The sequence below is a fragment of the Galeopterus variegatus genome, unplaced genomic scaffold, assembly GCF_000696425.1.
Source record: "Galeopterus variegatus unplaced genomic scaffold, G_variegatus-3.0.2 Scaffold2336, whole genome shotgun sequence".
NCBI lineage: Eukaryota > Metazoa > Chordata > Mammalia > Dermoptera > Cynocephalidae > Galeopterus > Galeopterus variegatus.
The window spans coordinates 9,509-23,433 of NW_007728447.1; the positions used below are offsets into that span (position 1 = coordinate 9,509).

At 37.3% G+C, this 13,925-nt stretch overlaps 1 protein-coding gene across 1 annotated transcript in view; it reads right to left on the reverse strand.

Moving 5' to 3' along the window:
* Positions 1-1,127: 1,127 nt before the first annotated feature.
* Positions 1,128-13,925, reverse strand: part of ATM (ATM serine/threonine kinase) — a 128,450-nt gene continuing 115,652 nt past the window's right edge. Inside the window, exons 61-65 of the mRNA XM_008581365.1 lie at positions 13,623-13,709; positions 10,148-10,262; positions 9,335-9,398; positions 4,698-4,834; positions 1,128-4,588 (exon numbers count right to left, since the gene is read on the reverse strand). Of these exons, the coding sequence (XP_008579587.1) occupies positions 4,405-4,588; positions 4,698-4,834; positions 9,335-9,398; positions 10,148-10,262; positions 13,623-13,709 (587 nt within the window). The 3' untranslated portion in view covers positions 1,128-4,404. The remainder of the gene's footprint in view (positions 4,589-4,697; positions 4,835-9,334; positions 9,399-10,147; positions 10,263-13,622; positions 13,710-13,925) is intronic.

The window sequence follows — 13,925 nt, forward strand, 5'->3', positions numbered from 1 at the left end:
GTCAATTAGTTATCTATTGATACACAGTAAATATCCCAAGACTTAGCAGCTTAATACAACAAACATTTGTTATCTCACAGTTTCTGAGTGTCAAGAATCTGGCAGAGGTTTAGCTGTATGGATCTGGCTGGGGTCTCGCAGAACGCTGCAATAAAGATTTTGGCCAGGGCTGCAGTGAATGAAATGAAAACACTGACAAAAACGTCTGTTAACCAAAAAAACTCCATTAAGAGAATGAAAAAACAAGCCACAGAATGGGAAAAAAATATTAGCAAAGATGTTATATAACCAACAAAGGGTTAGTAGAATTATTGTCAAAGAACATGTAGAGGCAAGTCATCAAAGAGAAAATCATACCGACCAACAATCACATATAAAAAAGTTTAATCTCCCTAGTAATTAAGGTACAAACAATGATGCCATTTTGTACCCATCAGAATAACAAAAATTTGGGTTTGAAAATATCAAGTGAGGAGCCAGAATCACCCCTGGTTGAGACCCACTGCTTTTGAACCATAAACTATGAAAGTAAAACTTTTTTTTACTATGTATGCTGTCCTTTAAGGGCAAAGTAAGGGATTTTTCAGGGGATGATTTCCATTATATGAGATCTTCACCTTACCAAATTCTGAATCTAATCTTTGTGAAAACTTTGACTCTACTCTACAAAATACATTTTGTCAGAAACTAGAAAAAAGAGCCTGAAACTCTGAAAAGAACTGAATTTATTAAAAAATAAGATAAATAAATGGAAAGCAAACTTCACATTTAGGATATCAGGATCTTTGTACTTGTCATAATCTACTACAGATCTTTTAGACTTTAGAAATGTCAACTGGATCACTTTCTATATCCAAAGAAGGAATATTAATTTGCCTTTGTCAAGAGGTAATTAAGGAAACGTACTATAATATTTAGACTGAGACACAGCATACCAGACCAGTTCTGTGTAGTAGGCTCCCCAGTTCACACTGCACCATCAGGTGTCTATTGTCCCCAGGCTGTGAGCTCTACACAGGCAGACTAGGCAGGCCTTGCTCACTGTTGTCTCCCTAGGGACTAGCCCCATGCCTGACATGCAGAACACCCAAATATTTGAATAAAGTGAATGAGTCTCAACATAACACTTTCTTTTAGGATTATTTATTCAAAAAAATATTTTATAATAGATTCAGGTAACAGTGTAGTAAAGAAATACATTCATAGTACTAACAAATGTACATAAAGCATATGATTTCATTAAGGTGCTATTAAAATACTTGAAATGGCACATACCTCTGTATTTCACACCAGTATAGTGGCTTTCTACTTTTAAAAAGATTAGCCTGTTCTAATCTTTAAGAAGCCCAGTGTTTTCCCTCTTTGCTTTTATTTGCTTTGGACCAGATTTAAGTTTTTAGCATTTCCAAGTGTATACATTTTAAGTATATACTATAATCACCATGGCTTTATGTACTTACTGATTAGGTAGATACTTTGGGGAGCGTGGTAGGGAGGCTATTATCTCCCTTAATCTGGACACAACTGTTCAAGCAGTCTGTAACTTATTAGCTTTTCTGGCATCTTCTACTCTAGTACTCACTGACCTTTGTGAACTGGTGAACCCTAGATTTTTTTCACCTAAAAATCTTTTCAATTTAGCTCATCTGTCTTACACTTGTACCTGAAGCTTACTATCTTCTGACCTTGACAAGTTATCTTATTTCTCCAAACTTCACTTTCCCTAGCTATAAACTGGGATAAACTCACTAATCTTGCAAGGTTTTGTTGTAAGGATTAGAGATGCTGCATATAATGTATGTCAGGTACTCAGGATATAACAAATATTCTATGGTTAATATTTTAAAAACCTAACCAGTCCTCGTTTGTTCCTGGTAATTTTCTATCTTACTCATTTCCAGATAGTGTTCCAGCTTCTCAAAATCATTTATAATCTTAATTCTGTCATCATCTGTGAATTAGATATTTCTCCTAGTTGGATTTATCAACTATCAAGAACTAACTATAAATTACTTTAACTATACTGTGATCTAGCTGGTAACTTTTTATTCCACACATGAAGATTTCAAGGCTTTCTTAAAGACATTCTAAGTTTACTGCATTCCCTTGATTCACGACAGTAATAAAACTACCAATGTATACCAATTATTTAGGCAGCTTATAAGAAAAAGATATACAACATTAAATGAAAAGTAAATTTCAGAATAGCTTTCCAAAAACAAACCAAGAAATTAATAAATTTCCAAAAATTTCTGGAGATTGGTTTTGAGGGAGGAAAAGGTACGAATATCAGATATGCGTGAGTGCTTGCCATTGGCAGTAAAAAGAAATGCCAACCCTTCGTAAGAAAAAAAGTGTTTACATAACCTTGAAGGTACAAATAAGAGGGAAGTTCAACCACTCATTTCTTAATCTCTGCAACTGGGATAAACACTCTCTTAAGGATGTAGGCGGGATTATATTCACTAATACTCAAGTCAGTTTTACTTTGAGGTGGCTTTTTATCTAAGATGTTTATCTGATAAGACGGTATGGGGCACAGAAAGGTGTTCCATTTCTAGCTACATACATATAAAACTAGATACCTAAACCCTTCCCCTCCAACAAAACACAAAGAAATGCTAAATAAAATGTAAGGAACACTCTTTTAAATAGACAGCAGGACTTATAAGAAAGTAAGGAGAAATCTTTAGGGTAAAAAATAAAGGGGACTAGAAACCAGAGAGGTAAGTGTGTGAGCTGATGCTGTATCTGTCCTAGCACACTTTGCTAATCTCATTAATACAGGGGTTTCAGCTTTAACATCTGTATGGAGAATGAAGAACCCTGAACTTGCTAAAGGCAGCAGGAATTAAATGCATGTTTCTCCATCCCTGCCACAAAGGTGGGACACATGCAGGCTTATACCCTCAGTGAAAGGGGCATCAACAAAATATTCTGCCTAAGATCACAGGGAGATGAGGAAATGTGTTTGCCTTGGCCTGGGAGAATACTTTCCCCTCAGTAATTTATGCTACTCCTGAGGTATGGAAACCCTGAAGCCAAGAAATTAAAGTAACAGTAGTCTTGTGTCAGTGACAGCTCTGGGATGTGACATAAGCAGACACAAAATTTATCTGGAAGGAACCCAGGTCACTCAAGATTCCCACAGAGAAAGCCGTGCTGAAAGTAAGCTCACCTTTCAAAATGACAAAAATGGGTAAACAGTTCACCAAGTACAAGAATCAACAGATACAAATAGCAGGAACTTGATCTAATAGAACTATTACAGTGACTATAAAATATGGACGTTCAAAATGATTAGTGACATAAAAGGAATTCAAAGTTAAAAACAATAAAACTAGACATCAAAAGACAAATAACAGGCAGTCTGGATAATGATATATAGCTAGAAATGAAAAACAATTTTTGAAAGAAGAAACTCAATGAATAGGTTAAAGTAGAGATTATATAAAGCTGACAAGAAAATTCATGAACTAGAAGAATATAAGAAAGCATCAGAGAAAGATAAAGTTATGGACAATACAGAAATAAAGAGAACAGAATGAAAAGGTACAATATACATCTTTTTGAAAGAGTAACTACAGGGCTGGATGGTTAGCTCAGCTGGTTACAGCATAGTGCTGATAACACCAAGGTCCAGGGTTCAATCCCTGTACCAGCCAGCTACCCTCCTCCCCACCCACAAAAAGGAACTACACTAACTGTGTCTTTGAAATTTGTTCTCCGTAACAGTGTCCTTATTTAGTAATAGTGGGTGATCTTGCTACTGAAAATCCAAATACATTTCTTAAATACTACTTTGTGTTCAATATTGTTTCTTATTTTTAACGTAGCTTTATCATGATAGATGGTTACAACTGTGAAGTTTTTTTCCTTTCTACATTATCAAATAATTTATCACTCACATATAGTATCTGTGGAACAAGCTTTAATTAAAAGCCACCTCAAAGTAGCAGTATATTTATTTGTTCCAATTCATATTAAAGGAAAAACCATCACTCCTGCTGCTTCCATTGTTTCCAGCTAATGTGTAAGTCAGTGATCCTATTGAAAATAACAAGGGATATACTTGAGAATACGAAGGTATTTCAAAAAGTTTGTGGAAAAATGAATTTAAAAAATAATATGAATCTTTCCACAAACTTTTTGATGCACCTTCATACTCGTTAAGTGTTTAGCGTAGAAGTAGAGCATGAATAACAATTATTTCTATAGTGTGAGAGCAGAGATATTCCTTGAGACCATCAAAGCATCTTTGGGTGCGATTAAAACAAGAAAGGAACAAAAAAACGCAACACAGTTAAATATTAATCCCTATTCAAAGTACATGGGTGGGTTAAAAATGAAGACTGAAATATAATTTCTAAAGGTTGTATTCAAGGGTAAGGTATATGCTGAAGATCACACCCAAGCTTTCCATCCTGGGAAAAGTCGGCTGAGATTTTTGGGATCCATGGCCTGCTGTATGAGTAAATTCACCTGTCCACCCACACTGAGCACAGTGCCTTCCTCCACTCCTTTCAGTTTCTCTTGCAGTCTCATCAAGACACGTTCAGCTACTTTGTTGAAACTCTGGTCAATATCACTAATGACAAAAACACAAAGGTTTCAATGAGATGGAACATTTTTAAAGGGTCTTGGGAATAAGAAAATCTGAACAATTGACAATAGATTCTTTCTAAAATACTGCTCACCTGAGATTTCGTTTGCATTCTTGGTCATCTGCATTTAGAGTGGAGTGGAGCTCAGTTTCATCTTCTGGCCTCTGCTGTAAATACAAAGCTTTCAAAGGATTCATAGTCCAGTCAAAGAGTGGATCATACAGAAGGACCTAAACAGAATATATACATTAGATGAACAATGTGCATTTTTTTTTTTTTTTGTCTTTTTCCGTGTCCGGCAACGGATCGCAACCCTCAGTGTCGCCCCCGTACCGGACCGGGACCAGCAACGGGATCGCAACCCTCGGCGTTGCTCCCGTGCCTCGCTCAGCCAGTGAGCAGGAACCGGTCTGTATGTGGGATCCGAACCCTCGGCGGGAGCGCCGCCGCACTTCCCAAGCGGCGCACTACAGCAGTGCGCCACCGGGCCGGCCCATAATGTGCATTTTGATCATGTATTTAGAGAAGTAGAATCACTACTATAAAAGTAAGAGGCCAGTCACATGGTAGTTGATGGGAGATGGGGAGCAAACTTATCACACATGCTTCATGTTTCTCTGTGGAGGAAACTACAACAGCATAATACTCCAAGCTTTTCATCCCATCCTGAATTCATTCTTCCTCCATGGCTGGGGGGTGACATCTCCTTACCCATGTTTCCTGACTGGGAGAAACTAATCTATTAAAAGGAGATAAGCACTAGTCAGTTTCTCTCTCTTTCTACTATTGACCAGTATGATCCTGAGGAAGGGCATTTGCTTTGTAGGCCCCAATTTTCCCTCAGGTGGGCTGTCCCAACGTATTAGGTTGTGGGAGAGTACTATCAAGTCTATTTGGACCTCACTCATAAGCCATGTTCTGCAACAGTTTTATCAGTAATAAACCTGACATTTTTTTAAAAAATTTATTTTTTATTGAAGCATAATTGATTACACATATTTGCAGGATACAAAGCTGACTATTAATAGTTGTACACAATATGTGATGGACAAATCAGGGTAGTTACCTTATTATTTCAACATGTAATCACTCTTTGTGTCCATCATTTCTCATTCACCCCACTTCCTCTTCCTCAACCTGACTGGTGATTTTAATCTTCACCTTACTCCTATGGCTCACTTTCTCTTAATTAGTTCTAAATTTGTGGAGAGAAAAAAAGGGTGAAATTTACTGAAACCTCCTCAATCCCCAAGGTCTGGTACTGTGGTTGGAATCCTGAGATACATATAAGGAGCAGAATTTGGATACCAAAATAACTGACATGGCCAGAGCAAGTGGCTTTTTAGAAAGTGAGGTTATAAGGGAGATTTCTGATGTTGGCAGTTCAGAACAGCTAACTGTCTTGGTGTTTATAAGCACAGAACTTTTTTTTTTTTTAAATAGTCAGGCTTTAGCAAATGTGTGCCATACAGTCTTAGTAATAAGTGATGACTCAATTACAGAGACAAATGATTCCACATCACAAGGTTGGAATTCCTTTTGCTACTACCTTTACTATGTTTCTCAGAATATATGCAGGTTGGGACTATAAAATACCTTTAGTATAATTCCAGGACATGTACTATGATCAGCAGTACCAAAATCTATTTTTTTTAAATGCTGTTTTGGGCATCCTCTAGGGCCATTAAAAACTGTGGAGGGATTGACCTTGGTTACATGTGGCTTGTTCATAAATTCAAGGGTTCCTATGTGACTTCAACTTGAGCATTGAAATGGTTTTAGATTTCAGAGATCCACACCAGTTTCACCCACAAAAGGGAAGTATATTTAATTAAATTAATCAAAAGGAATGGAGGCCTCTATTATAGGCTATATGGTCTTCTTGGACTGAAGTAGAGAATACCACCAATTATTTCGAAACCAAAGGCTTGGGTCAGGAATCATATTTGCAAACATTGGAATCAAGAAGGAACTAGAGTAGTTTGAAAAATACGTTTTAGTCTTACCATTAAAATAGAAGTGGGTGAAAACAATAAAGGAATACAGACTGATTGAACTAGAGCATGAAAAAAAAGGAAAAAAAAATTAACTAGAGCAGGGTTTCTCAGTCTTGGCACTATCGACATTTTTGAGCTGGACATTTCTTTGATGTGGGGCTAGCCTGTGCATTGTAGGATGTTTAGCAGCATGCCTGGCCCCTACCCAGTAGATGTCAATAATACCCTCACCAACCCCCCCGTAACTGTGATAACCCAACATTTCTCCAGACATTGCCAACTATCTTCTAGGACACAAAACTGCCCTTGGCTAAGTATCACTGAGGAAGAGGGACAGAGATATTTCCTTAGTAGAAAAGATAAAATCCTGGAGGACAGGATGGTCAATTATGAAGAAAAGGAGATCTTGAAGGCCAGGAGAGAGAAATACACTGAGAAGGAAAGAGACTTGTACCCAAGTCAAAGTGCTCAACAAGAGGGATTTAGGAAGTAGGGAGATGTTTTCATTCCTATTAGATCAGAAATAGCGACTGTGGCTCAATGAAATCTAACAGAGGAAAAGAAATAAATCCAAGAGAGGAGAGGAATAACATCCCAGAGGATTGGGACCCAGAACACTATTGAGAAGCACCCTCCTAAAGCTGAAGACAGAAAGTCCAACTGGGAAATTACTCTTGAAGATGGGACAACCACACCAAATGATTTCAGGAAACTTGGACAGATTTACAGAGGGAGAATCAGGTTGATCAGTGTAAACTGCACAACGCATTAGAGGGTGTGTTTAGAAGTGACACAGTTGTTGTAGGTAGAGATGTGAATCACTTCTCAAGACTCAAAACCCTCACTTAGAGTAAATCCAAAGTCCTTACAAATGATGTAGGAACTCCTAGGTGATCTGGCCACTGTCACTTCTCTAACTTGATCTCCTACCACTCTTTAAACAATGAGGTTCATGAGCAATTTGGCATTCAATTAATAAAACTTCTGAGACCCTAAAGAAACTACCCCCTTCTAGTAAGTGTTAACTCATGATATAGTTACTGAAGACACTCCCAGATCTACCCCAGCATTAAAAAAACCCTTCTGTGCCGGCCTGGTGGCGCACTCGGTAGAGTGCGGCACTTGGGAGTGTAGCAGCGCTCCCGCCGAGGGTTCGGATCCCATATAGAGACCAGTCCGCTCACTGGTTGAGCGTGGTGTTGGCGCGACACTGAGGGTTGCGATCCCGTTGCCGGTTGCAGTACGGGCGCGACACTGAGGGTTATGATCCCGTTACCGGTCACGAAAAAAGACAAAAAGGAAAAAAAAAAAAAAAACCCCTTCTGACTGAGACTAAGTAGAGCAAAATACCAGGAAATATGTCAAACTGCTTTGGACCTTAAATTAATTTGAAAAGTTTGAACTCTTTTGTCTTAAACGCAAAAGGGCAAGATAATGTGATTTTAGACTTTAATTTCTACATTATTGAGGCATCCATGTTATATCATTCATTCTTACTGCAGAACCAATAGCAAACTGTAATGAATAACGTGTATGAACATCACTTGAAATGAGAAAAAGAAAATCGAATGTATTTTCAGCCTTGGGAACAGTATAGCCTTGGATTTAATTTTAAATATACTATTGGGACCATTTCAGCAAAATTTGTAGCAAAATACATACTACTATCAACAGTCCAAAGGAAATCTACAAAGACACTTTGGTTCATAAAGGTGGACATAGGACCACAGGGACAGACTGTTAATTTCATCTTCCCAGGGATATAGCCCCAACGTCTTTGACCAAAGGCTTAATGGTTAATGCCAGTGAAAAAGGACAGTGATTCTCAACCCTAGTGGCACAGTAGGAGAGTTTTAAAAATACCAATATTCCTGCTCCGTCCCTAGAAATTTGGTTTGAATTTAGTCAGCATTAATATCTTTTAAAAGTAGTACAGATGATACTAATGTGTAGCCAGGTCCAGCAGCACAAGGTTAAAGGAACAAAAAGCTGAAGAACGTTAAGGGAGGCATGCCTATGCTCTACTTCCCATGTTTTCCTGTAGAGGAAACACCTCCTGAGTCCCACATACCCTGAGCAGGTTGGTGAATGACTGCCATAGGTACCCAGTCCTCATTTGGGTACAGCTAACATCACAACCACTGGAAATTTGTTTGACTTCCTTCCCTTCCTTCCCTGGATCAACATGAGGCAGTGATCCTGACTGTGTATGTTCTGCAGGTCCAAACCCTCACACAGGTGGGCTGTCCCAAAGTTAAGACAGCAGAGGGGCACTAAGAAAGCACCAGGATCAAACCAATTTGGACCTCACTCTTAAGCCATGTTCCTCTAATAACAATGCTGACACTTTCATCTCCAGCTGTCTGACTACTTAGTTTTGAAACCAAGCAGGGAGAAGAGGTATAAATTATTGACTTCTTTTAAACCCTAATGGAAACCATTCTGAAAATAACACCATATAGGATGTCTATGATGTCAAAGAGTTGACTTATGTACTAAAGACTAGAGATTACTTGCAATGCTATTGCAGTCCAAGAAATCTGAGAGGACTGGAGGCATTTCTAAACCACTATTTTTTGATGTGTGAAGATGCTTAGTGTGTAACCTCCTCCCTCTGCCTGCCCAGCATTGTCCCACGATATTAAAATGAAGCAGTGCTCTTCAAATTGCTGACTTCTTAACAAAATACACAGTCTATCTGGGACACAAAGGTTTCCTTATAATATACGTTACCTCTACAATGGTCAACAGAGTTTCCTGAGAGTTTCTCATAACTTCCATAGTTTTCTCACAGCATCTACAGAACCAAACACATTATAAATACGGATTTTGTTACACATCCATGTTTTCAATATATCTTTCTTTATATACACCCATGTGTAGTATGCTGAAACTATTCTTGTTAATAATTCCCAAATTTATTATCTCGAAGAGCAGAATACTTGGCAGAGTAGGCTATCAATAGATGTCTCTGAAATGAATACAAACATATATGTGACTATTTCATAAGCTTATCATTTATAAAAATATCACTATACTACTATGAAACCTTTCTTTCAGTCTTTGATTACTGTGACAATTATTAGTTTACTTTGACTAGAATCTGCCCAAATAAAAGCTGAGTACATAAGACCTAAGCCAGGAAAGCTACAAGGAACTGCAAAGCTTTTGTAGTAGGAAGTTGTATTAGAATATAAGCTCCCTTAAAACAAAAATATAGTCTCTTCTATATCCCCAACAATGAGCACCCAATAGTAGTTCTGATCAGTAAAAAGAAAGAGCTAACCAGGATAGAGGCATCAAAGGTAAAGGTGGGTAGCTTCCAGAGGTGGTTAGGAATGATAGTATGTATGTTATATTGGGTTAGGTCCCAAGTGTCTGGAAGGAAGGGGAAACTATTATTACTTTTATCCAGGATCTTTTCCTTAGTACTGGTAAAGCACCAGGATGTAATTCTAGCACTGAATTCTATAATCTATACAATCTATAATCCAAATAATTTTGACACCAAAAATCATCTGCCCTCCCTTACCTTGTATCACTTACCGTCTAAAGACACCTTCAACACCAGTTATACCCATGCCATCCACAATATCTCTGGTGAGTCTAAAAGGAACTCTTTCAGGAGTAGGAAGAATTTTACCCTGTTCAAAAGCAACACCTAAAGTAAAAAACACAGTGAAGTTAGGAGGTTTGACAGCTAATTTTCTTTCTTCCCAACTGGCATGTGAACTTTGCAAAGGCAACAAATAATTTGTCACTTATATTCTATTAGCACTAGAACAGAGTATTTTATTCTATTTCTGCTCTGCCTACCTTCATCTCCATCACTGTCTATGAGATCTACCTCAAATCCAAAAAATAACTTTTTTTTTTTGTCTTTTTGTCTTTTTTCCGTGTCCGGCAACGGATCGCAACCCTCAGTGTTGCCCCCGTACCGGACCGGGGACCGGCGACGGGATCGCAAGCCTCGGCGTTGCTCCCGCGCCTCGCTCAGCCAGTGAGCGGGAGCCGGTCTGTACGTGGGATCCGAACCCTCGAGCGGGAGCGCCGCCGCGCTTCCCAAGCGGCGCACTATCCAGTGCGCCACCGGGCCGGCCCCCGAAAAATAACTTTTTTGATGTAATTAGAGAAATCTGGGTTAAAGGGTGATTTTTAAAAATGAAGTAATGACTAGTAGAATTTAAAATGTAGAATATACATATGTATATTTAAAAAAAATTTAATTGGACTTAAAATTTTGATATAATTATAGATTCACATGTAAGAAATAATACAGAATGAACATCTCATAAATATTTTACCCATTTTCCCCCAATTGTAATATCTTGTAAAACTAGTACAATATCACAATCAAGATACTGACACTGCTGTAGTCAAGATACATAACATTTCCATCACAAGGATCCTGCGTACTGCCCTTTTACAGCTATACCTACTTCTCCCCCATGACCTATCATTCTTTCCCCAACCCCTGTTCTTCTAGCAACTACTAATCTATTATCCATTTTTATAACTTCCTCATTTCAAGTATATTATAGAAATGAAATCATATAGTATGTAACCTTTTGGGTTACCTTTTTCACTTATATTGAGAGTCATCCAAATTGTTCTGTATATCAATACTTTGTTTCTTTTTATTGTTTAATAGTATTCCATGGTATGGAACTAACAGTTTGTTTAAGCATTTTCCCTCTGAAGGGCATCTGGATTATTTCCAGCTTTTGGCTATCATCAATAAAGCTGCTATACACATTTGTACTGCAGGTGAACATCTTTTTGTGTGCTACTAAATATTTTCTTTGGTGAAATGTATGTTCATGCCTTTTACTCATTTTATAATTGGATTCTTTTATTTTCCTACTGTTGAATTTTGAGAGTTAAGGACTGTACTTTTGGTATTGAGTCTAAGAACTCTGTCTAGCCCTAGACGCTGAAGATTTTCTCATGATTTTTTTCTCTATTGTTCATATTGGGTAATTTCTACTGTTCTGTCCTCATGTTTACTGATTCTTTCTTCTCTCCCCTCATTCTTCTGTTGAAATTTTTTATTTCAATTATTGTATTTTTCTGTCTTATGGAATTCAATTTTATCCCATCTTACCAAACCACTTATATGAATTATACTGCAGAACTTATAATTTCCTAAAACTGCACTGTCTTAAGATCCTTAAATTATAAATTGTAATAAAAAGTTCTCCTTTGACCTCCTTATTCTTATTAAACAGTTTTTGAATTCAGTTGAGATTTTTACCCTATTAGCCTCTCTTCCTTCCTGACTTAGCCCAGGGGTATAGACTCCAAGGACGGTTACTTTACTCAGTAACCTCAAATCTCCTTGTCCCCTTGTCCATCCACCACACCTACCATTTTAAACTACAACTTCAACTCTAGGGATGCTGAGGATTGCTGGAATATTATATGATGACATTATTTATTGGCTCCACTACAATTTTAGGATGGTTACCTCAGGAAAATACCCCTTATACTGTCTGAAATGTCTTTTTTTACTTATCCCTTTCTAGTCAGGTCGTGGTCTTATTTCCATAGTACCTGTTTTATAATTCTACTGTTTTTTAAAGGCCAGTTACCATCCTTCCAATTCTTAGCAAATGAACGTGGTTTCCATTTCTCAGAAAAAACAGAATAGCAAACATAATTTCCTTCAAATTCTTTCCCCTCTAGCTTAAGACTTTCCTACTAGCACTCATCCTTTCCTATTCTCTCAGCAGAAAAGTTAACATGCCTTCAATCTAAAGCCAATGCTACCAAACACATACATACATAATGATTTCCCCTGCTATTTCAATCATCTTGTTTTTCTCATATATCTGGAGTATCTAACATGATCACACCTCTCCCCTTTTAAGAAAGCAAAAACCAAAGGTATGTCTCTTATCTCTGCAGCAAACTTCTCTCCATCCTTCCCTTCACTTCTAAACTTCTTGGAGAATAATTCCACATTCTTCGTCTATACATCCTTAACTTTCATTCAATCCTTGCCATTTTACCATCTGGCTTCCTCCATTCTATCCAAAGCGTACTTCCTACATCTCTAAGATTGATCTATTGTTAAATTCAAAGGCCCATTTTCGGCATTCATCCTGACCATTCTATATTAGATACTGTTGAGCACTACATCCCTCATGAAATTTTTTCCTCCCGTGGCTTCCGAGATATCTCTACATCCTACTTTCCATGACTTGTTGATTATTCAGTTTTTTACTGACCTGAATTTTCAATGCTAGCATTTTGTACAATTCTATCTTTAGTCCTTTTTATCAAGGATGTGTAAGATCAGAACCTTCTCCAGTCCAATGACTTCTACTGAAATCTATTTGCTAAAGACTCTAGATCTCTGTGATTATATTCAAACTCTTTTCTTTTTTACATATTAAATGTCTACTCTACCTGGAAATTCCACTAATACTTCAAAATAATCATCATTTCTCATCTAAACTATTATAATATCCCCTAATTTGTCTTCTGCTGCCAGTACTGCTTCCCAAATTGCTCCTGAAATTATCTTTCCAAAAGTCAAATATGATCATGTCCTGCTTAAATATATCTTCATTTACTTCCCATCACTTAACAAACTAAAGCTAAAACTCCTTAGCCTGGTTTTTTAAAATCTCCTACCAATCCATCTCTCAAGATACTCAACTACATACAAACTTCACTACAGCCACATTTAGTGAATCATCATTCCCACAACATTCTATGTATCTTAATTGTTCCTTCTTCCAAATCTGTTCTATCTTCTGATTTATCCTTCCTTTCTTTCTTGCAGACCTGGCTCAAATGTCACTCTTCTAGTAAGTTTTACTCATTATCTTAGGCAGAGTTAGCTACTCCTTTCAGCACCACTGTATTTATGCTTTAAAAAAAAAATCCCAGCAATATTTATTGCTTTGATGTGTCTGTCTCCCTCAAATTTGTAGTATCTGGGTAGGCAAACTACATTCCTTGATGACCAAGTATTTGTTAAATGGAATAAAGATACTTATCTTCTATTACTTACCTAAATCTATATGTACAAGCTCTGCTGACTGCTCATTTATCAAGATATTTTGTACATGTCTATCACCAAGTCCAAGTATGTAACCAACTGGGGAAAAAAACAACCCCAAATCACTGATGTCATCTATTTGTAATACACATTTAACCATAATTTCAACTATACCATTGACGCTATGTAATTTTTAAGTAGTTTAGACTTTTTAGCCTAAAGGAAATTATGTATGTAACTGGCCATTTTGAGTTGAAGTCATATCTTGCCAGCTATTTTCATGCGTACTGCATTTTATAAATCCTAGATGATGAC